At 42.8% G+C, this 24368-nt stretch overlaps 1 protein-coding gene across 2 annotated transcripts in view; it reads left to right on the top strand.

Annotated features, from left to right (window-relative positions):
- The window catches only part of KCNAB1 (potassium voltage-gated channel subfamily A member regulatory beta subunit 1), a 389892-nt gene that overhangs the window by 283596 nt on the left and 81928 nt on the right, over positions 1-24368 (top strand). For both annotated transcript variants that reach the window (XM_032344007.1, XM_032344012.1), the window contains exon 3: positions 21046-21083. In XM_032344007.1, the coding sequence (XP_032199898.1) occupies positions 21046-21083 (38 nt within the window). The remainder of the gene's footprint in view (positions 1-21045; positions 21084-24368) is intronic.

The following is a 24368-nucleotide window of genomic DNA, read 5'->3' as shown; positions in this document are numbered from 1 at the left end:
TTAGACTTGACTTTTAGACTTACCCTTTTTTCCTCTGCTCTTGAGTCTTCTGGCTTTTGGACTTCAACTTAAACCATGGGCTCTTCTGGCTCCCAGGCCTTCTGACTTGGACTGAATCTGCACGTATGTTCTCTTGGTCTCCAGCTTGCGGATGGCAGACCTTGGGACTTCTCAGCCTCCACAATGATGTGAGCCGATTCCTTATAATAAATATAATATATGTACACACATTTATATTTTTATATATATAACAAATCTATGTATAAATACAGATTTTATATTCTATTTTAAAATGTGTATTATAAATAGAAAATATGTAAGTACTTACATATAAAAAGATATGGAATAAGGAATTATATTTAAAAATTATAAGATTCTGTTTGCCCCAAGAACCCACACTTAGGGATAAATGCATTTGGCTAGTTTGGGGTTTTTTTTTTTTTAAAGATTTAATTTATTAATTTGACAGAAAGATACAGTGAGAGAGGGAACACAGGCAGCGGGGAGTGGGAGAGGGAGTAGCGGACTCTCCACTGAGCAGGGAGCCCAACATGGGGCTCGATCCCAGAACCCTGGGATCATGACCTGAGCCAAAGGCAGATGCTTAACAGCAGAGCCACACAGGTGCCCCCATTTTACTCATATTTTAAAGCATCTCATAGGTGCGTGTGGCAAGCTGAGCAGCTAGAGATTTGTAGGAAGTGATGCACGATATCTAGGGAGTGGGGAGCCCAGACGAAGGGATGCGTGGTCACATGCTCATTTTTTAGAAAGATATAGAATACCGTCATCCCAAAGGAGGTCTGGGCTCTGCTCCAACCGGGAAGGGCATTTTATACCGCGCTACCAACTGGATGAGGTTTGGTCTGGGTTTGAGCAGGGAAAAGAAGGAACACCCCATGCTTCCAGGGCCCTGCTTCCATAAGCCTCGGGGCTGTAACTCCTGGGCAGGGCAGACTCCCGTCACCCCATGCTGCCCTTTTGAGGCGACCCCTTCACACCTCACTCTGGAAGAAACAAAGTCCCAGAGTAAAATATTAAACACCGTGGGAGCCTACACTGAGTCTCTCAAGAGGTGGTTCTTCTGAGCTCTGGCTGCATATCAGGATTACCTGTGCCTTTAAAAAAATGCAAGTAACTGGGGGTGCCTACGGTTAAAGGTCTGACTCTTGATTTGAACTCAGGTTATGACCTCAGTGTCTGAGATCGAGCCCCGCACTGTGTTGGGCTCTGCGCTAGGCTGGGGAGTCAGCTTGGGGTTCTCTCCCACTCCCTCTCCCCCGCTCCACTTTCTCTCTCAAATAAATAATCTCTTTAAAAAAATAAAAATGCCGATAAGCAGCTCCCTCCAGACCTTTTGAGGAAGGCACTCCCGAGGCCCATTCCAAATGCAGGTGTTTTTAAAAGGTGGCCCTGATGATTCTGAAGTGGGGACAGGGTTAAAAGCCATTGCCCCAACCAGGAGGAAAGAGATGGAGACTTGTATGAAGGGGTGCTGGGGAGCTAGCATCTATGATCCACTTCTGCTGGCCCCTGGAGCTGGCCCGAGGCTTCCCCACCTGAATAGCAGGCGCTCAGAGGAAAATCTGCTTAGCTGAGGCCTGGCCTTGGGGCTTCTCTGGAGTGGAAAGCTCCTGGGGCAAGCAGATTGGGCTCACTTCCCCTTCCATTCAGCACCTGTCACCTGGGCCTGTCTTGCCTTATACCCTTCCCTAATTGAGCGAAGCTTCCAGAGCAAAAGCAACGAATTGTAAGACTAAGCTGTGTGGGCTTCTTTTTTTCATGTGTTGTATATGTGCAGAACATTCTCCTGGCTCATCTCCCTCGGCCTTAGAGATGCTCTCACGGGACTAAATATCTTGACACTAGGAGAACATGACATTAAATATTTAACATAGGTGATATTATTTTTGTGACATCTTTCATGAGTCTCATTCTTGTTGCCAAGGCCAATGTAAACTAGCCCCTTTACCTGTCATTATAACATCATGACAACAAGAATTTATAAAGTGCCTCTAAGACACTTGAGAAACCATTGAAAGAGTACAATATCTTCCTTTAGAGAGTTTACCAATTTTTTTGCTTAATACAGAGTGAACTATCTTAAGACCAAAATATCCACAAAATTTAAATACTGCATGAATATTAAATGTGGACTGAAAGAATGTGGGGCTTGTCACCTTTCCTGGAACATCTACCTTGAATAATTGCCATGGGCCCTACACATTAAAATTGTAACAGGCGTTTGTATTTTTACAAGATTGTTCTAGAATACTGCTTCCACATTTCCTGCTTTCATGAATTAAATCCTTCAGAGTTGCTGACGCCCTCGCTACACTCTGAATTACCAGCGAGTCCTGGCCATGTGCCTTTACCTTCCCTTCTAGAGTGTATTGGGAGCTAAGATACAGCCAGCCTGGGAGAACGGCTGCCTGATGTTCCACACGTCGCCAGAGCCATGGCCAGGGGAGAGCTGGAGGACAGAGGGCAGAGGGATCTCTAACACCCCACTGCACACTCCCCTGTGCACACACTCACCCACCATCTCCCTCAGGGCAGTTGTAAAAAGATGAGTAACCTCCGCTTGCTACCTGTGGTTCCAAAATGAAGCCAATAATTGTAAGATCACCAGGTAGCAGGGAAGAGAAGGTCCTCCAGAGACCAGGTGTGGGCAGTTTGATGGAACAGATCATTTATATATACACATGGTCTCACACTTATGAGAGGGGGAATTTGTCCTTGGAGTCACCACCCCCTGTACAAATGAGAAACATAGAGGCAAGAAGAGGGAAAATATATTGTCCAATGTCAGTGGTAGAGAGAGCAGAGCCCACATCTCCTGCCTCTGGCCCTCCACTAGCTGCCTGATTCCCACCGCCTCATCAGCTTCCAGCCTCCAAGGGCCCACAGCCTCTTCCTAGCCTCAGCTTCCTCCTGGAGAAGAGAACCATCCGACCAGGCATGGAAGGCTCCTTCCACCTCTCAAAGTCATAATGGGGGTGATCAAGTTCAGGATGAGCCCAGAGTGGTACTTGGGTGAGAAGTCCTTCTTTCTGCCTTAGAACCAGAAAATGTGGGAGGCTGAACAGCTCCCTGGACTCACTCTTGAGTTAGGGTAGGCAAGCAGACAGAATGGACACCAGAGGCCACGTCTCGTGGCCCATGATCCAGAGGGCTTTCCCTGGAAGAGATTTCCAAGTAGGACTGCAGCTGAGGGCAGACATTTTGTTTCTGCGTGGATGTTGTGAATGAAGCTGTGAACTCCTGACTCCCTCCCTCCGTGCGTATCGCCCTAAAGACGTCAGAAGTCTTGTCCATAGCTCCTGGACTCAGAAAAGAAGCTTGACTGAAACACACCTTGTGTACATGCAGGTCTATTCATAGTGTCGCCTTGTGCTTTGTCCCACACACTACATTTATAAGGTTTCTTAAACCTAGACAGCATAAAAACCCAAATGGAAGTTCAAGAAAGTTTCCTAGTTTCGGGGAGGATATATGTAGCTTTGTCTTTTTAATATACTCTCCTTCACATTTTCCCCTCGAAATGTTGAAGGATCAGTGAGCCCCAGGCTCATTTACAAATAAAAGCTTCATCCTAACATCTGGATAATGAAAATATGCAAAGGAGGACCTCCATGAGAGCAAAGCAGAAAATACCTTCAATGCTCATCTTATATCTGACAACTAATTAAGATAGGAGGAAGAGGCCACCCAACATGTAATTATAGAAAATGGGTGATGAGGTAATGAGCAATAGCTGAATTAGAGCTGACAGTCTAGCCATGGGGCTCTCTTCAGGCTATGAGGAAGGAAACAGCAGGATGAGCCTGGCTGGTGGGGCCCTGCTTCTGGTAACTGGGACTTTGTCATTTTTCTTCTTAGTTGCTCACTCACTTCCCCTAAGCGTCCGCCTACTGCTCCGCGGTGCCCTTTCCCTCAGCCCTGGCTGGGCAGAAAGTGTGGCCTGCTCAGCCTCAGATGGTACTTGTAACCACTGGCTTGCTGAGGAGAAGAGACAGGATGGGTTCTGAGACAGTTCTGGAAGTGGCTCTCTATCTGACTTTGTCACCCCTCACAGCATCATCAGGCTGAAGCTGGAAGAGAAAAGCAGTCCCTCTGCCTTTCAGCACCTTCCTGGGAGAGGCGGTTGGCTGCCATGACCCTGCTGGTGGGTCTGCTGCCTCAGACACCACCAGCGCCTTAGTTTGTGAGCTCTCAGGGGGCCAGGAACCATGATGGATTTGCTCCTCCCCGTCAAGCACGGAGTCTGGCACTCTTCTTGTTCATTCTCATGTTCAGAGATTGCACAAAGATATGCCTGATGCTGTGCTGGGGAAAGGAGAGAAAAAATGCCTCAGAGCCCTGGGGTCTCCAGGAAACAGAGCCCATATTATCGTTTGCCATTTTTCCTCCGCCATCTTGGCATGGTTCTAGGGAAATGATAGGGTCTCAATAAATACTTCCCAGATGAAGTGATAAACTTAGGAGGAGAAGCCTGGGAATCCAAACTAGCATGGCCTGGAGAAGGAACTTTAGGGGAGAAAAAATGATGAGAGAGAGGACTTTGGGAGGACTAGGAAGAATACTGGAGGCCATGCCACAAAGCTTAGAATTGATCTATTTTGTGATGGGGAGTCACTTGGCCAGATGCATTTTAGGAAGTTCATTCTGGTCACAGTGGTCACAGCAGACAGCAAATTAGAGAGGGCTAGGAATAGAAGCAAGGAGAGAGACTGCCCAGGACTCAAATGTTCTCGCTTTTACAGAAGATTAAATGTAACAATCAGTTAATTGCTCACTAACTGTGAGCTCCGTTCATCATACTGTGTGCATGTACAGAGAGCCTGTACAGAATACATATGGAAATTGTGAATAAATGAGCCTCGACCAGATTAGTAAGCAAAAGATGGGTAAAGGAAATTTTTTTAAAAGCAAAAAAACAACAAACACACAGAAACAGAAAAATGACTTACTATAGGTGTCAGCATAACAAATTACAAAGGTTTAAAGATGGGGTTTTTAAAAAGTGCTAGTTTCTAGATATGTTCTTTATGTTAGAGAACACAAAGAAATCGAAAATAAAGAAATGGGCAAATGAAATCAGACAAATGTGAACAAAAATGAAATGGAGTGGTGGTGTGAAATTCACATTCAATAAAGTAGAATTCAGGGCGCCTGGGTGGCTCAGTGGGTTAAGCCTCTGCCTTCAGCTCAGGTCATGATCTCAGGGTCCTGGGATCGAGTCCCACATCGGGCTCTCTGCTCAGCAGGGAGCCTGCTTCCCTCTCTCTCTCTCTGCCTGCCTCTCCGTCTGCTTGTGATTTCTCTCTGTCAAATAAATAAATGAAATCTTAAAAAAAAAAAAAGTAGAATTTAGGCAAAGAAAAGATAGAGTAATGAGAGGTGACAATTGGTCGACTGAGGTCCCTAAGAAGGAGCAAGGGCATCTGCAGAGAAAAAAAATCTTGGGTAGAAGGAACCCTCTTCCACAGTGACAGGAAGAGAGGGAAAAGGACAAGTGTTATTTTAGTTTATGGTCCCTTAACTTGGGAGACAGTGTCAGGCACACACCAGCTGAGGGGTAAGGAGATGCGGCATCTGCGTACCAGGGGAAGTCCGTGCGCAGTTGCAGACCACCAGGAAATGAGCAGGATGTCAACTGTATCTGTATTGGGTAGGTTGCTAGGTTTGGGAGCAAGAAGTAGAGGGGATTATAGTTTGTCAGCTTTTATGTTCTCTGTGAAGCAGGAAGCTTGATTATCTGCTGATGTTGGAGGAAGAGGAAGTGGGGCCTGAGGTTGAGAAAAGTAGGGCATCTTTGAAATCCAAACAGTGGAGAAAAATTATCAGAAACCAGAGCCGTGGTGGGCTCTAGGTGTCATTACTATAGACTGTGAATTTACAATGCAGCTGTCTCTGTATTCTGTGACTTTCTCCAGCACAGTTCAGCGTCTTAGTTATGGGTGATGAGAAGCCAGACAGTCAGATTTATCCCAGTGGTGGGGGGGTGGGGGGGGGGAGCATTGCTAGGCAGCCACAGGGAAGGAACAGGGAAGCCATGGAGTTGAGAATAGGGTAAGAAAATCTTTTAAATACTGAATCTCGTCATTCAGACATCCTAACCTTCCAGATCAAGGAAGGAATAGAAGACAAATTAGACCGGAAGAAAGTAAAGACTTTAAGGACAGAGTGTGTGGGGAAAGGTAACTGCCCAAGATCGGCAAGGGTGAGAAATTTTAGCACACGAAGGCTAATCCCCCGATTTCTATTGTATGTATTTAGAAAATGAATGAGGCACACCTCCACTCAAGTTCTCTTATGTGTAATTTCCGTTCTGTACCTCATGGCAACTTTGTGGTCTTCTGTTGCCACTCCATCAATGTTTTCTACTGTGTCATCTAATAGTCATGGCTGGTCTTGCATACTTCTTTTTTAAATTGAGGTTTATACTTGGGAGTTTGCAATATCCAAGGTGTGCTGAATGTATATAGTTCCTATACCAGTGTAACTTTAAGAAGACTTGGCATTTTAGTCACATGGATCAGTGGTTGCCGTGTCCATCTCTAATTGCCCCACTGAGCCATATGAAGAAGACAGTGGATTCTCAATTACCTCTGCTGGGAACCGTGACACAAAATTGAAAATGTGTTTATGTTTGTCTTTGGAATGAATTTTTTAACTTCTGTAGGAGTATGGGTTCCACAGGCACGAAAGTCTATTCAATTAAAATTAAGTGTTGTCTAGACTGAATAAAATATGCAGGAATGGCATAATGACCCAACAGCCCATCTCTGCCTAGGCTTCTGGTAAGCTTTTAGACCTCCATATTGAATTAATCATTCTACATGGCACCAGTGGGAGAAATTCCATTGTGACCCCATCGGACTGATGTGTCTCACTTGTAGCCTGCTCCATCAGGATTGGTGGCCCTTGTTATCTTGTCCCAGAAAACAAGACTGCTGAGGCTCTTTTTTATTCCACCGGTTTTTTATTCTCACTAAGCTATTTTTGCTACAGTCATTTACTGCCACTGGGATTTTTGTACAAGGTTAATAGTACTAATAAAATGAAGGGCAAAGCACCAAAGAAAGAATCTTGAAAGAACAGTCTATAACCCTTTATTTGGTCAGGGTTAAAATCCCTGCAGGACATTACAGTCTCGAGTTTGGGATCCAGACCACTTTCTGCCTTCTTTGTTGAGTTGTTCTGCGTTCCCTGGGCCCAGCATTTAAGGTCATATTGGGATCTCATAGAGGGATCAAGTTCATTCCAATGATGTCCCAACTGCTGCCTGGACTAGTTTTTTACTCTGGTGGCCATTACAGTCACATAGGAGTTTTTAAAAAATATCTGTGCCTGGGATCTTCCTCAGACCAGTTAAACCAGACTCTCTGGGGGAGGAGCAGGGCATCAGCTCCCAAGTGGTCCTAGTCATTGGACCAGAGTTGAGGAACACTGGCCTGGACAAGGCGCTTCAAACTCTATTTCTGACCAGTTGAGGAGGCAGTCCTGGGTCATTGTCCAAGTTATTTGCTTATCAGGAGGCGGACTTTAACATAGAAGCTTTTAGAACCTGAGAAATTTTACTTCCCAGGCTGTGTGGAGGAGGCACAGCCAGAGAGTAGGGCAGTGGTCATGTTTGGTGCCCAGTGCAAGAAGCAAGTGCCAGGTGTGGTGTTTGTTTTTCATTTAGCTTTGGTTCCCAATTAAAATTCAGAAATTTGTGGCATTTTTATTGTTTCATTCGCCATTCTCCATGGGTCACTTCAGAAAAATCCAAAGGGAATAATAAACTTTCCCAAGCTTTGTTAAGATGGATATACTGTTAGAACTGATACATTCTAATGCTGACCTTGGCTTTCACTGTGGTCTCTGGAAATGTTATTCCTCTTCTTACGGAACTTCTGGTGCTTCAGTTATTATCTCTTTGGATGATAAGAAGGAAAGCAATGCTTAGTAATAAGCATCTGTTGTGTTTGTAGTGCTGCACTAGACACTGATAGAAGCTGTTGAAATCACAAGAGCATGGGCTGTGGACCCAGAGTGCCTGGGCTCACATCCTGGCCCAAATATTCCAGCAAATAAACCCAAATTACAGCGTGGTCACGTTTCAAGCGACATAATGTCTATAAAGTATGTAGTATGGTGCTTGGCACAACATGAGACTCCAAAAAGCATTGGCTGTCTTTGTCATCGTGTTACTAAGTTCTCACGGCAACCCTGGAGCGGGCATCATCATTCATAGTAAAGAGGAGCCAAGTCTGCAAGGTGAACCTATTTATCCATGGATACCCTCATGAGAGGAAATGAGAATACCTACCATTTAGGATTGTTGAAAAATAAGAGAAAAAAATTCAGGACCTAAGAGGGAGTTGACCTGTAAAAGGGAGTCTGTTCTTGATGTAGGAGGGACACTGATAAATCAGATGGATGGTTCCCTTTCCTTGCAGAGAGTTGGCAGGGATCTCCACCCAAACTTCAAGAGCCACAAGACACAGTAAGCATCAAATCTTTTGGTGGCACATTCTTCACCTTGATTGCATATTCTTCCCTAGTTAATAGACAGTTCTAGCCCCTCATAGTGAGAGGTCCCTAAGGTTCTAGACAAATCACAAAATGACCAAAGATGGAGAGTCATCAGGTAGATACTTTTGTGCCCCCGGAAGTTTCTTCTGGGAACAGTCTCGATATTTCCTGAAACCAGGGCCCCTGGTGCTAGAAGAAGGAGTAAGAGGAGACTATCAGCGCATTAAGAGGACAAATGCAGGCATTATTCTATCATAATGATTCCCAGATCCATGCCAGCCTCCCAGCCCCCTTCTGGATGTTCTTTCATATACATACCAGAGTAGTGATTAGTGGATACCCAGACAACTAACTCACAAAGGCCATAGATGGAGTCATGTAGATGAATTTGTTTCCAAGCAACAAATTAATGAAAAGAAGATCAGCAGGCAATTAAAAAAAAAAAAAGCTTATTGAACATCACTTCTCTGCCGATCGTTTCTTATCTGCTGTTCTTGAATGCATTCAGGCATTAAACACTTTAGAAGCCCCGCCTATGTACGAGGTTTCATATGGTCTCTTGAGAGACAGAGATTATCCTCTGTTTTTGAAAATGTTAGTAGTTCTGAAAATGTCTCCAGAAGACCAGTCTTCTGTGTTTGAGAATAATCCAAAATATTGTTGACACAGAAATATTATTTTTATATTCCTTGATATCGCTGGCTATGTACATTTCTAGGTAACATTTCATACAGTATCTTAGGAAGTTTCTTCCATTCCTGTAAAATTGAGACTATGGGGTTATACTGCCATCAGCCCAAAGCCAAAGCCTGGCTGGGAACATCAGTGTCCAGACCAGGCTTCTCCCATATATTAATTACTTTTTCAGTATAGTATAAAATGGCATTTCAAAGGAGAATGTATGTACATTGTATGTAGAATCTATGTAGAGTTTGGATTAAATAGTATCTCCTAAGATTACAAATAACATCAGTATGCTTTTGATTCAGTATTGCTTCATTTTCTCCTTTACCATGATACACTGCTATGCATAATTTGTGCAAAGGGAAGATCTCTATCACTTAGTTAGAAATAGTGCATTAAAAAACTTCCATGCATAGTTCTATGGGAGACACAAAAATACCCTATACACTTGATATAGCTAAGAATTTTCCATTAAGTAAAGGCTGCTACAAGTTGAAGGGAGAAAGAAAAAGCTGAAATCATTAACAGTTGGTAACCATCAGGCATAGATAAAATAAGCTAATAGCAGTAGGTCTATAGTCAATAGGTCTATATCTATAGTCTGTAGGTCAATTTGAGTATAAATTGGGGTTGGGAACTTTTTAATCTTTAGATTTTTCTTAAATTATCCCTTATATATTACCTCAGTTTTAATTCCTATAAATGTCAAAAAACTGTTAGTCAAAAAAATGTGGATCATTTTGCATTCCTATTTTCATTAGCAATATTTAATACTGTAAGATCATTAAGCTCAGAGTCCAACAGGGAACATTTGAAGGCTACCTTAAAATAGTTTTCATTTTCTTTTATAGTGTATTACCCTCATCTTGTTTTCACTAAGTTTCTTTGCCTTACATGATGATGGAATTAAAATTTCTTTCCTAGCATATCCTGATAGTTCTATGAACATACCTAGTGGTTTTTATGTATAGATACACCAGAGTTATTAAAAACTTTTACTGTTTGGGGAGACAAGAACTCACTGAACCATCAAAAAAGCATATCCCTACACAAAGATAAAGATTTGATACGAGCTATTCAGAGCTTAAAGAAAACTATAAAGGAGGTCACAGCTTTCAGATTTCTTGACAGCAGTGTTTTTTTAGAGAGTTTTCATTCATAGTAATTTCTATGGAATGGCAAAGATTAATTTTAAAAAAAGATACACACACACACACACAAATACATACACAGAGTGGTCACAAGTATATATACATATATTTATTTGAGTGTATACTATGTTCCGGATCCTGTGCTAGGAGTTCACAGAAAAAAAGGAAGAAAGAAAAAAGGACTTTCAATCTTAACAGCAGATCCCATTTTGAAGGAAGATATTGAAAATACTTCTACTTCTTTAAAACAAAAACAAAACAGCAATTGCCATTTAGCTCTGGTTGTCCCATTTTATTTCACCTACAGGAACTAATCTGTGCATCTCATAGGAGTTCTTCCAAAGAACAAAATGAATAAGGCACATGAATGATGCATGGTGGTTTTAAGTGCCCTGGAAACTTCACTGGAAGAAATCTTTTCAGCATGTAATTATCAATATGAAAAAATATGAAGGATGAGGAATTTTAACCAAGAAACATAATACAGAATGCTAACAAAATATAGACACTACCTCTTTGTCATGTTCAGGAAGTAGGGAATGCTGTAATTGATTGAAACCCTTGTTTGTGAGTGGATTTCTCAGTTAAGTAATAATGATTTTAAAAAAATGCTTCTGGTTATAAAAATTATATTTCAACAGTGTAGGCACAAAATTAATCTTTCTCTGACTGACTGACTTGGCTTAGCATAACACCCTCTAGTTTCATCTGCATCACTGCAAATTGCAAGGTTTTTTTAATGGCTATGTAATATTCCATTGTATGTGTGTGAACCACACATCTTCTTTATCCATTCATCTGTTGATGGACATCTGGGCTCTTTCCATAGTTGGGCTATTGTGGACATTGCTGCTATAAACATTTGGGTGCACATGTCCCTTTGGATCACTACATTTGTATCTTTGGGGTAAATACCTAGTAGTGCCATTGTTTAGTCGTAGGGCAGCTCTATGTTTAACCTTTTGAGGAACCTCCATACTGTTTTCTTACTATGTATCACTAATTGTAACATCTAAATGTGGAGAGTGGGTTATTGTTTCCCAGTGGAAGATGGAGAGCAGTGAAATTTCATTCCTATGTTATGTTCACAAAAGCCCTGTTGAGTAATGTCAGCCCCCACAGTTCAGCTTTATAACGCCAAGCTGTCTCTCCTAAACTTCATGTTCCCACCCTGCCTTCAGTACTTCCATCACTACGTCCTCGTCTTTAAACTTGCACTGATCCGATTCATGGGGAGACAAAACAACGTGGTTCCAGACAGATTTGCCCTGGAACAAATCTTAAAACCAAATGGAGGGGCGCCTGGGTGGCTCAGTGGGTTAAGCCTCTGCCTTCGGCTCAGGTCCTGATCTCAGGATCCTGGGATCGAGCCTGGCATCGGGCTCTCTGCTCAGCAGTGAGCCTGCTTCCCCCTCTCTCTGCCTGCCTCTCTGCCTGCTTGTGATCTCTCTCTCTCTGTGTCAAATAAATAAATAAAATCTAAAAAAAAACAAACAAAAAAAACAAATGGGGCTAGCAGTATCCCTTGACACCAAAATATGTAAAGCTTTAAATCAAAGAAAGAAGGAAAATGTCAAATATTTGTACATTCTCCAAAAGGATCATGAAGAACCTATTGTCAGTCCCAGCCATTTAACCCTCAAAATGTCAAGGCTACACATAGGCATTAGAAGAAGGTCCGGGGTTCAGCTCTGCACAGGTTTTTCTGGATGTCCAGCCTGCCCCGCCCCAACCTGACCTAATCTAGGACCACTCCCCTTTGCTTTTGCCTGGCCCACTAGTACACCGGGCCCACTACTACACTGGGCCCCAGGAATTCCTTCAATGGCAGGCACACCTCTTTATGGCCTTGCCCTTAGCCTTTGCTTCAGAGTTCGTAAGAGTTGAAGAGCTTAAAGCCCAGGATGGTTCTGTGCGTGAGGTCTTACTGGAAAACAACTTAAAACCCGTCCTCAGGTTGAGTTGAGAGAATGTGGGGCATGGAGGTGGCTCAGAAGACTGGGAGCAAGTGTATGCCATTCTTCACAGATGAGACAATTTGGGGGCAGAAACTGGTGTAACACTTAAGAAGGTTCAGTGGAGGAGGCATATGGCAGAGGGAAGAACATAGGAAGTTTTGCGAAAGCGGGGTGTTATTACAAGCATTTAGAGCAAACACCATGCACATCACTTGTCTGGAGCAGTGGTGGGGCTTGGGGGAGGCGTCATTAACAGAAAACAACACAGGGCTGGGAGAGACCGGGGCCTTGGAGAGTCTGCAACTAACCAGCTGTGGAAAGGTACTTCTCTACTACCACTTCCTCATCTATAAAATGTGGGAACGCTTCAGATCTTCCAGACGTGCCCATAAATGAGAATACTGCTTGCACTTTACCCGTCTGAAAGCCCACTTTCATTCCACATGGGCTTCACCACTTCCTTAGCTACTTATATAGCTGGTTCAAGCTCTTTTATTAAAGTGCAGGTGTGACACCCTCCTCTCCCCCTCCCCCAGAGCCGGGGTGGTATTACTGGTTCTTGCAAGAAGAGGTAATCAAAGTAGAAAAGAAAAGGCTAAGTTGTTATCATATTTGTTAACTCAGGCCAGATGCTCATTAGCAATACACTAGAAGCCAAAAATGAAAAACCAGACTGCAGCCTGGATCCAAAAATAAGGGCCAGGCTCTGTGGAAAACATCAACAGATGCAAAACCAGAACAAGGAAGAACGTTCTGTCTGCGCCGTTGGAAAAAGACAGAACCTTGAGCTATATCCCAGGCACACAGGCACAGATCCATATTTAGGTGATCAGTGGCGACCACCCAGGTTTAAAGATAAAGAGGAGATACAAAAATCTCAGCATGGGAAGAGTCTATGCTTTTCAACCCTGGCTGCAATTGGAATTATCTCAGCATCTTTTAAAAGTTCCGATTCCAAGATCCTGTCCCTAGAAGTTCTGCTTTAATTGATCTGGTGAGGGACCATTTAAAGCTACTATTCAAAGTCCCCCAGGCTGTGCACACTTGCAGCCAGAGCTCAAGACCTCTCACCCAAGGACATGAGAGAGGGAAACAACCGACATGCTGCCCATGTTCGGGGTTAGACAACCCTTCTTCCTAGGACTGGAATGTCCGTAGTTTGAACACGTTTACTGATTTAATAAATGATTATTAGGTACCTACTGTGTGTAGTAGCTTCCACTTCAGGGGCTAGGATGAAAAATTAAATTAAACTTGGCCTTACAGTTGATGGGGAAGTCAAAGGAGAAAATAAATAATCTAGCCACAGAGCAATGTGGTTAGTACAAGAATAGTGGTTTGTTCAGATTAGTAGGATGAGAGTGAATGGGGTGACTTCTCCTTCCATCAAAGTCTGAACACAGAATCATGAAATCATAGAGATGAAGGAAGCTTGAGGTTCTGAATTTTGTGTGTGAGGAAACTAGAAATCAAGAGGTTGGAACAGGACCTAAAACCCTAAAATACTCATTCTGACTCACCAGAGGAAGTGTTATGGAACTGTGTTCCACAGCGCTGGATTCCAAGGCTGGTTGTTAAGGAATAAGTAGGATTTATTGGGCACAAGGACATGGGAAAGGGTTCCATTCCCAGAAGGCTCAGCGTGAAGTTCAGACAGGAAAGTACACGCAGGACAAGGACCTGGACTGATATCAGGTGGTGGCCAACAGCTTGGTGCCCCTCCCCCAAATGAGCACTGATCCTGGACTTACATGCTTTCCTGCTTTCTCACGTAGTTTGAGGGGGATGGTCTTACCTTCAGCTCCACTTCTCTCTAGGAATAATTCTATTCTAGAGGGAGTAAATACATTAGTTTTGTCCCATGAGTTGTCTAAGTTTAATGAGATCTGGGCCTTGAATGTCAAACCTTAAACTTTTCAGTGATATAGCAGATTAATAACTGTACAAACCTCTAGATTAAATAGCCTTTGACATTGGGTCAGCTCTGACTACCTAGAGTTGACATATGCTCTACTTGCAAAACAAAAATTGTTCAGTCCATAATGAAATGTGTTGAATTGGTTCTCCATTCTCCTCTTCCTCTGACCTTGGTGTTGTCCCTCAAGTTTCACCTTCTCTCATTTCCCACATCCTTTTAATCAGCAAACCCTGTTGGTTCTCCTTCAAAAGCTATCCAAAATTCAAGTACTTCTCACCATCCTCACTACTACTATCTCAGACCAAACCATTGTCCTGCATCATCTGGGTTATCCCATCAGCCTCCTAATTGGGGCTCATGTATCACACTAGCCACAGGGGTGTGTCCTCCATACTACAGATGTTACATTTCGAAGAGCGTGTGGCTGTGTCCCTTCTCTATTCAAAATTCCTTATTGGCCTGTCCAGGGTCCTTCGTATGACTGACGGGACCCCATGTGATTTGTTCTCTATGACTCCTTGGACCTCACTTTTTCTTCTCTGACCACACGGTCCTCCTTATTGACCTTGAGCATGCAAGCAAGCCCCCGCTCCCCACAGTTCACCCTGAAATTGGAATGCTCTTCCTCCAGATGGCTGCATAGTGAGCTCTTCTACTTGTTTTGGGTCTTTCCTCAAAAGCCACTTTCTTTGTGAACTTTATTTGGCCACCCGATCTAAAATCTCAACACTCACGCCCTGACATTTCATATACGCTACCCCTGCCTTCTAAAAATGACTCCCTTTAACGCTCACCAGTAAGTGTTATGTATTTTATATTTTATTGACTTAGAAAATATTAACATTCAAAAACAAGTACTATATTTTTAATTTTTCTTATTATTTTGTCTTTCTTCCTAAACTGATTCCAGAAATAATTTTTCGTTTTGTTCACTGGTATATCCTGATAATTTAAGCCTGGCACATGGTACACTCAATAAATGCTAATTGAATGAAAAAGTACAGAAAAATTACCTGTGGCATTATGAATATTACAACTGTATTTACACATTCCTTTTTTGATAGCTATTTTAAAAAATCCAAACCATAAGAAGTTCAAATTGGGCTATAGAAAAGGAAGTCACCAAATCTATAACCTTAAAATGATTCAAACCTCAATTGAGGGACATTCTACAGTGTGCTTGACTGTTACTTTTCAGAAGTGTCAAGGTCAGGAAAGAAGAGGGAAAACTCAGGAACAGTCATAGAGCAGAGGAGCCCAAGGAGATGTGATGACTAAAGGCAAAAGTTGGATCCTGCATTGGATGCTGGGACAGAAAAAGACACTGGAATTCAGAAAGGGTCTGCAATGTAGTTACCAGTACAGTACTGATGTTAAAATCCTGCTTTTATTTTTGTTTGTTTTAAATATCCTGATTTTGATAACTGTGCTAGGATGATATAAATGTTCAAGGGCCAAGGAGGTAGCCTACATAAACAGACATTATTGCATCGAAACGTCTAAATAGCTCTTCAGAAATCAGAGAGGGAGACAAACCATGAGAGACTCTGGACTCTGGGAAATAAATGGAGGGCTGTGGAAGGGGAGAGCAGTGGGAAGATGGGGTAACCAGGTGATGGGCATTAAGGAGGGCACGTGATATGATGAGCACTGGGTTTTAGACGCAACTGATGAATCACTGAACGCTGCACCAAAAACTAATGATGTACTCTATGTTGGCTAATTGGATTTAATAATAAATAAATATCTCTTCATACTCAAGCAAGGAGGTTGTTTAAATGATAAACATGTTTCCTGAATGAATGACAAGAAGCAATTACCCTATAAACCACCAACAAGGCATGAGATAGGGTGTGTGTGTGTGTGTGTGACACATGCATGCATATGCAAAACAGTTTTTTTTTTTTTTCTGCTTCAGTCATTTTTCTGTGCCATGGTAGCTATATGCACTGGATACAACCAGATTTCCAAAGCATATGTTCCCTGGTATACAAAGGAGTTTTATCAGAAGACACAATTCAAAGTTCTCTTTCTACTCTGCTTTTAAAAGGCTGGAAATAACAAGTGTCAGTTTAGTAAAATTATCTTCTAAGTAATATCCCACTAATTTGAGATTTCACAGTGAAATAATCATATGCTGTTGTAGGTCTCAATAAGGCATGTTCTCTCTTATTAGAGGCAGAAAAATGAGGAAACATGTCACAGAGGATTTTTAAGAATCCTATTAACTAACAAACCACCTTATATCTTCTGGAGGGGAGCAGTAAAGAGTAAAATCATTCAAGCGTTCTCCTGTCTGGAAGGCTGCTGCTCCATCTCTCCCCAGCAGAAGGGTACGTGCCCTGTTTGTAAGTGGGAACTCTTCTTTTGGGGGCAGCTGGTGAACTCTGCTTATGCTGTTCTACCCCCTCCTCATTGGAGGCCTGGGGGCCAGAGAGATGGACTTTCCCTTGTCCTTCTCCAGGAGGGGGTTCAGCTGGGTGGGTCCCTGGAGACAAGGAGAAACACATCAATCACCTGGGGACTCGCAGAGCGGTTGATGAGCATTACTCATGTTTCCATAAGTCAAAATAAACATGTTTGTTTGGTGGGAAACTATCCCAGTATTTTTTAGATTAGAAGTCAAGAAGGCAATTCAATCCAAATTAACCAAGACGTATTGATTATCCAGTAAGGACTTATTTCTATTCTAGGGCTGTGGACCTAGGATGAATGGAATAAAATCTTAACCCTCAGACAGCTTACACCCTAGTAAAAGATATAAAAGTTTATCAGCAAATAACTGTAAGATAAATGTAGGAAATGTCAAAAGGACCAGGGAGGTAGCAGACCTAAACAATGTTGTAAGAATGAGAAACTATGTCAAAAGGTATGCAACTTAATATATACACTTATATATTTATATAATTTATATATAACACCCATATTCCACCTGAATTAAATTTTTTAGCTAAATGGAAAAGAAAAACAATTTTTCCTGTTTTTTTATTCATAATTCATTACTGCTTTGATTTGAAATCTGAAGCCTGACATGTATTTCTTCTGAACCAGTCAGAATCTGTAGATTCTGATCTATAGAATCAATCAGGCTCTGTATTTTTTCACTGTGATATACAGAATATAGCATTAAATGCTTCAACTCAGGGGTGGGAGGTGGTTTTCTCAGATTCATTTTGGAATAAATCTTCTCCTAAGCAAAGGCTCTCCTGATGTGGATCACATCTTTATAAATGGTCCTGCTCACTGAGGGGATTCCTCCAAGATGTGTGTGTAATCCCAGCTTTCAACATTATCACATTCAGCCTTCAATACCATTTTGTACTACTGTCCAATAACTTTAAATCATAGCCCTTCATTTGTACCAACAAAAATTATCTGGGGTGTCTGGGTGGCTCAGTTAGTTAAGCATCTGACTCTTGATCTCGGCTCAGGTCTTAATCTCAGGGGTGAATTCAAGCCCCACATTGGGCTCCCTGCCTTTGGCTCCATTACTTAAATTAAAAAGCAGGGTAAAAATAAACTAATAGAGGTAAGCTAAATAGTGTTAATTTCTTTTCATAAAGTTGGAAATCCAGTATTCAATGGTCCAGCTTCGGAGAATGAATTTCAAGCTATTTTAAAATTATTTTTAATTATTTTCATTTCTGGAAACTGATTTCAGCATAAGAAAGGGGATCACATTATTCCTAAACAAGTGAATTTCCCAAAGATTCTGATTTTGTCAGGACTGAGAGAAGCCAATGAGACATTTGTACAAATACTTGCAAATGCACCCATAGAAAAATAGAAGATGTAAATGAATTGTAGTATCAGTAAGAAGCTTTCAACTTTGAGCCAGTCTTTGCTGTTAAGAGGAGATAAGACCATATCCTCTGATGGCAGGAACTGTTAAAAGAAACCTCTTCAGTATCACAGCCTAAGTAAGCCAGGAAATTTATCAACCAAACACTGACCTGGTTTTTCTCCAAGATACAGAAGAATAGTTAATTCGTGGTACTAATTACTTGTCCCACTTCAGCTTTTTAGCCCAAAGCGATTCTTAATGAGTGATGAAATTAACAGATTTAGGTACAGTGCCCATACAAAATACTACCACTCTGGGTCTGTTGCTTGACAAAGCCAACATCAACCCGGCCCTCTGTGAAAGCCTAGTCCCGGTAACACTTATAATTTAGAACAGTGCATTCTACAGCCAATGATCTGCGTACTTTCTCATCACAAAGTAAACCATTTCCTGATATTTTGCCTTTTAGGGACACCTTGTCTAAAAGTTCGTTGACCCCTCCAAAATTCTCCCCACATCACAGATAAATATAACTAATGGTCTGCTATGATTTCATCCACATTCTCATTGGCTGCAACAGAAAGTGCCACCAATAATTTAACTGATCCTGAAAGTTCTCAACCGTATTTTTTAACATGCTGAGCTACAATGTTTCTGGTTACGCTAATATTTGCAAATGCGTGTTTATGCTCTAGACACATAATTTCTGCTGCATTCAAAAGAGATTCTTATAAAAAGCATTGTCTGTAAAAAGGTTTTGATGCCCAGGCAGTTTTTTCTTTAATAGAGAACTACATTTCACAGGAGATCACTTGTTTTATTCGCATTCAAAAACAAACATTACTGTTTTTTCAGTCCATTAAGTTTTTCAACGTCTATCTTCATATACCAGTGCTGGCTGGTTTTTTATGGTGCCTTAAGTTGTCATTTTCTAGGCACACATTCTTTGTTGGGACAGTCTTCCTGTTCAACCCCCCAAACTCTTCAAAAGTGCTCTTCTCTCTCTTTCTCTCTCTCTCTCCTTTTTAGTAATCATCTCTCTTTCTCAGGAGATGCATAAGCTTACCTTTTCCTTAACTTTACAGTAAGAAAAACAGCAGTACCTAATAACTGCTATTTGATTTCAGTGTCGGAGCCAAAGGAAGGTACGTGGACTTTCACGAACTAGGGAGTGCATAATCCTTACCCAGAGGGCACTACCCCTCTGATTCAGGGCATGTCTTCCTTGTGGAGGACACCAGCCTTCTGTTGTTAAAGAAGCTGGAAATGAGACACTTGAAGGAAAAATTTCCTAATTATTTAAATAATTTTACCTTATTCAAAATTTATTAAAATGCCAAGAGGGTCAGCATTGTTCTAGCCAGGCAATACGGGTCTTCAAGTATAGGCTGCCCATCTGTAATCTCTGGGGATGTTGAGTAGAACAGTAAAATAATTTTTATCCTATTTTTGTTATAGTTCCTGAAAACTAAGAAGAGAAAAGGTACAATTCCACCAGGCTGTTTCTAGGGACTATAGAATCCAAATGCCATAATTAATTTGGAAATAGTCTAATGAGGCAGTGAGATGCTATGAAACAGATATCCTTCTTGAAGCCAGGCCTGTTTGGGGAATCCTGGGTATTTCTCTTTTTAAAGGCTGGTTGACATCAGATTCCTCATCTGGAAGGAGGGATAGTATGGTTGGCTTGGATGTTTGCTAAGACGATTAGAAATAAAAGTACACACGTTTCTCAGCATGCTGTCAGCATTTGTAAGCTGTTCATAAATGCTAACTTTGACTGTTACGAAATGCAACACATACAACTCCACGCATTTCTTAGTATGCGCCACAAGTATCGGTGGTTCCCTGGCTCTCCATCCTTCCCCTCCCTTCAGTGCCCCCCACCTCCTGCTTCTCTGCATCGTGTCTTCTCACTCTGCTCCATGGCCCACCACAGCTTGTCAGCCCACGCTGATGGCCCCCACCCCTTTATCTCCCTTGGGCTCCTACCTGTACCTAGATTGCCCGTTCCTTCCTTCATCACTCCGCTATCTCCCTTGCAACTCAAGCAAAGTGTCACCTCTCCCAAGAAGTCATTCTGGAGGGCCGCCGCCCTCTAGTCTAGGTAGAGCGCTCCCTCCCTTACTGATGGGTTTGCCTCAATCTGGCTTCATAGTGTTGGAAAATGTGAGCTCCTGGGAGAGAAGAATTAGGTCGGTCACCTCACTGTCCCTGGCACCTGGGTGTAATGTCTTTGCCAGGCATGTCATTCAGGCTAAAAACAAAAACAAAAACAAACAAAAAACAAACAAACAAAAAAAACGGATCAAGGAGGGAATGAATGATTGCAAGGACTATAAACTGGCCTGGCCAGAGCCAGTGTCTGCTTCGCTCTTGCTTTACAAATACAAATCTTTGGCTGCTGGTTGTGCCTCTCTCCCCCTGCCCTCCCAATCCCCACTCCAGCCCTTGCCTCCACCTCCAAACCAATAAAGATTTCCATTCTGAAGTAGCAGGTTGGAACAGAGAACCTACTGAAGTGTCACCTCCTGGGGCTTGCATGGGGACTGGAGGGACATCTGAGAGGATTCCTTTTGAGAGGGAATACAAAGCAGAGTCCCTTCTTGGAGGTCAAGAAGGGAAGAACTGTAACACAAGGGCTCTACCATTCCTTTTCAGAAATGGTGGCTTCATGTACCTTCTCTGTTGTACCTTCAGAACTGGTGGCTTCACCACAATTCATATGGAGCCAAAACAGGCTTGGTAGAACTGCATTTTGTGGTCCTACATCAGAAGAAACATCAATCTGTAGGGCAGGGCTTCAATTAGCATATGAGTCCTTTGAGTGAAGAGGGTTACAGACCCCCACTGGAGAGTTCACTGAGGGCAGGAGGAAGGCTGGACTTCTTCCAGATACCCAATGTGGCCCCCTGGAAACCTTTGTGAATGACCTAGCAAAGGAGTGAAAAAGTGTTTCCTCTCATTATGCATAATATTAGAAAAATGCTTATAAATAAAGTGCAAATATTTATTCTTTTCTAGGAACATGGGTGACATTTGGAGGTCAAATCTCAGATGAGGTAAGTTACCTTTGGCTTCCATTTTGGTGACCAAAGAAAGTGTAAAGCTGTGCAGTGGGAGTATTTTTCTTGGGGGGCCTAGTGTTTAATAAGGAAATGGTTAAGACTGAGTCAAAGATAATTTGACTTCTTGTATTTTTCACACTTAGACTATTAGCTTCTTGTATTTTTCACATTTAGACTATTAGCAGCCCTTGAGATTGTCAGTCTATGAGATATGCAAGCACAGTTGTTAGAGAAGAAACCAATTTGGCTTTAGTATTCAGTTGCTTTATGGAAAGATTTCATTGCTGTGGGGTGTGTGTGTGTGTGTGTGTGTGTGTGTATTTTGGCTCCACCTAGAGTGACCAACTCATCCTAGATTGCAGGGACTTTTCCTTCCTAGCCTGGGACCTTTCAGTCCCGGCTGGTCACAGCGCCTTGGGCAAGTTGATCCAACCTCTCTGAACCCCAGGTCCTCTGATGTGAAATGGGATGATAACATTTACCTTGGAGGTCCGTTGAAAGGGTTAACCACATTTTACCCATGAGGTGTTTATACAGCCCTCTGACTGGTGGGTAGCAGACACCCAATAATGGCAGCTATAAGAGTTTATTTATCATAGAATTCCTCTAAATCTTTGTCGACACATTCAAAGCGGTGGTATTCTTATCCTGGCCTTTAAGGAATATCTTCATGGCATAAGTGAGTCACGTGGGCATCAAGCGTCAATAACTCCCCAAGGACCACGTTATCAAGTCCCTCTGATGACTTTTTGTCTACCTGCAACACCACTGAGGAGTCTGGGATAGTATGTCTGAGCAGATACACTCAGTGGGATCCAGCCCCCTCTGCCACTAGATTTACTACCATTTACTAACAGTTGCCACATCAGTAAAATGCAGGGGATCGCCCCTACTCAGCAGGATTACAATTAAGATTAATGAAATGATGTTTATGAAATGTTCAACCAAATGCCTGGCCCAGAACTTACCATCTTCTTACTATCATTCCTAAGGAGAACCTTGGGGGAACAGATAGTCTTTCCCACTGCTTCCAAGTTCACCAGTGTTATTTATTAGATCCAGGGAATAGGAGCCTTATCTGCACATTCTCACCTGTCTGAATGCCCATTCCCAGGATTGGGCATAGGTCACCATAGAGAGTTTGTCCCATGGGGGATTCCCTGGAAAGTAGACCATGCTGGAGATTAGCATACAGAACAGTTATTAGAAAGTTGGGCCCCAGTACAGTCTTAACAGTAACCACGGCTGACCCCATGGGAAGCTCCAAAGCTGAGACGGCCCCAGAGTTGTCCCAGGTTGGGGCCGGAGGACTGAGTATTTATAGCCTTTGTATGACCAGTCATTGGAGAGAGGCTGCCCTAGGAAGTGGGTCTCACCTTTTGTGGGACAACTGTTTTAGCCAAGTGCAATTTCCTGGCAGCTAAGAGAATAGGTCCAGTTCTGAAGGAGGCTCTGGGGGGTCATCACAGGGCTCATTATAGGGCTATCTGACGAGTATCAGGTAAAGTGTGTGGAGGAGGCACAGAGACGAGTCCACAAATATCAAAACCGTGGCCACAGACTTGAGTCAGATACAAAGCAGGTGACCGGGAGGGAGATCTAAAATTAATTATCCACTGAATCCAGCAACTGCATGACCTTCTACTGCCTGTTATGGCAGCCAGAGGAGAAAAAGACAAAAATACCTTTGCTTTAGGAGCAGAAGGGCCAACTGTTAAGGGCACCATCTCCCCTTTCATGTCTGCTCTCCTCTTTACTGTATCTGCTCTCTGCTGCAACGAGCCCAGCTTGCCCAGGTCAGAGTGTGCAAGGCTGGCCTCTGAAATACATCATTTCAAAATTATAGTTCTAAAAACTGCACAATAAAGCTGTCGTGAATGGCCGCAGTCGCCTCACCTCAGATGCAGACCGGACATTTAGCCACTGTCCTTCCAGAGAACAGCTGTGACTTACCCCCGCTCCCTGCTGAGAGAATGCCAGCAAGCAGGAGGCAGGGAAGCCCAGACCACAGCCCCGCCTGCAGCCGAATTGCCTGAGCTCAACCATTTCCATGAGGGAAAAAGCAGGCCAGTAGCCATGAATTCCCCTCCCCAGTTTTTCTGCCTTACCTCTGATTCCTGTGAGCTCAGCACAAAGCAGGTACAAATTGTCAATCCTGGGACGACCGGGCTGTGACATGCTCATTGACAACCACCGGTGCTTCCTCGGGAGCTGGTGATATTTCCATTACTGGGAGAATTCAACCATATATCAAACAGTCACTTGACGGGTATTATCAAAAAGACCCACATATCACAATAGATAATTCTGGGAGGTGTCTTCCTAAGATGATTTGGCTTCATCATAAAACCAAGATATTGGTTACTCATGTGAATATTTATAACTACGATAAATACGTATGTATCACTATCTTCTAGCACTTAATTTTCAGAGTTTTATTTATATTTTCTTACCTATAAGGTAATTAGGGTTCCTGAAATTGCACGTCACAATAAACGCAAGTCAAACTGGCTTTATGCTAGGTAGAAATTAAAGTTAAGACAAGTATAGTTTTCCCCATCATGACATAGGCTAGGGTTTGCACCATGTATTTTCCTTGTGTTATGTCACATAACATACTAAGTTTTCTAACACAGCTATTATTCTAAAGGATTGGCATGGACTCCCTTTTTCTAGCCTAATAATTTTCTTGATATGCCGATTTTAAAAACAACAGGGAAAGACTTCATCTTGGAAATGCTGATGAAGCAACCTCAGCCTGCAATCAAACACGTAATGGAAAAATCCATTTTAATTACTTGTGAGGTGTGTGATTTTTCAGTGGACCAGTAGGTCTGTCAGCAAAATGAAAAAGTGTCCTCTCCCCTGTTGTTTATCGCTGTCGCACTACAGCCTCCCCTCCAGGTGTTGTTTCTAGAGACACTGGCACTCTTACTCTTGGTACCGCTGGATGCTTGCCCTTGGTGTCCAGCAGCACAAAGGAAGGAACAAGGAGCGTGGGGATGTATTTGCAGGCTGAATGGTGGGGAGCGGGATCCCCCGAGCCAGCACATGCCCTCACTCCCTCCCCTCTGCCATCCAGCTGGCTGGTGGCTCCGTGGCTGCGGCCGGGGTTTTGCTGAGCTACGGGTGCTGTTAGGGCTCTGTCTGACCTCTGGTTCATCAGCACGGTCCACTAAGCCTCAAGCGGAAAAAGCACAGGCTTTTAGGTCAGGAGTCACCCCCCTGCCAAAACCTATTGGCTTGGAGAAAAGAGAAGAAGAGAAATGGAGTCACCAG

Source organism: Mustela erminea, chromosome 1 (genome assembly GCF_009829155.1).
Source record: "Mustela erminea isolate mMusErm1 chromosome 1, mMusErm1.Pri, whole genome shotgun sequence".
Classification (NCBI taxonomy): Eukaryota; Metazoa; Chordata; class Mammalia; order Carnivora; family Mustelidae; genus Mustela; species Mustela erminea.
The sequence above is the reverse complement of the archived record's forward strand: the minus strand, read 5'-3'. Positions and strand labels throughout refer to the sequence as shown.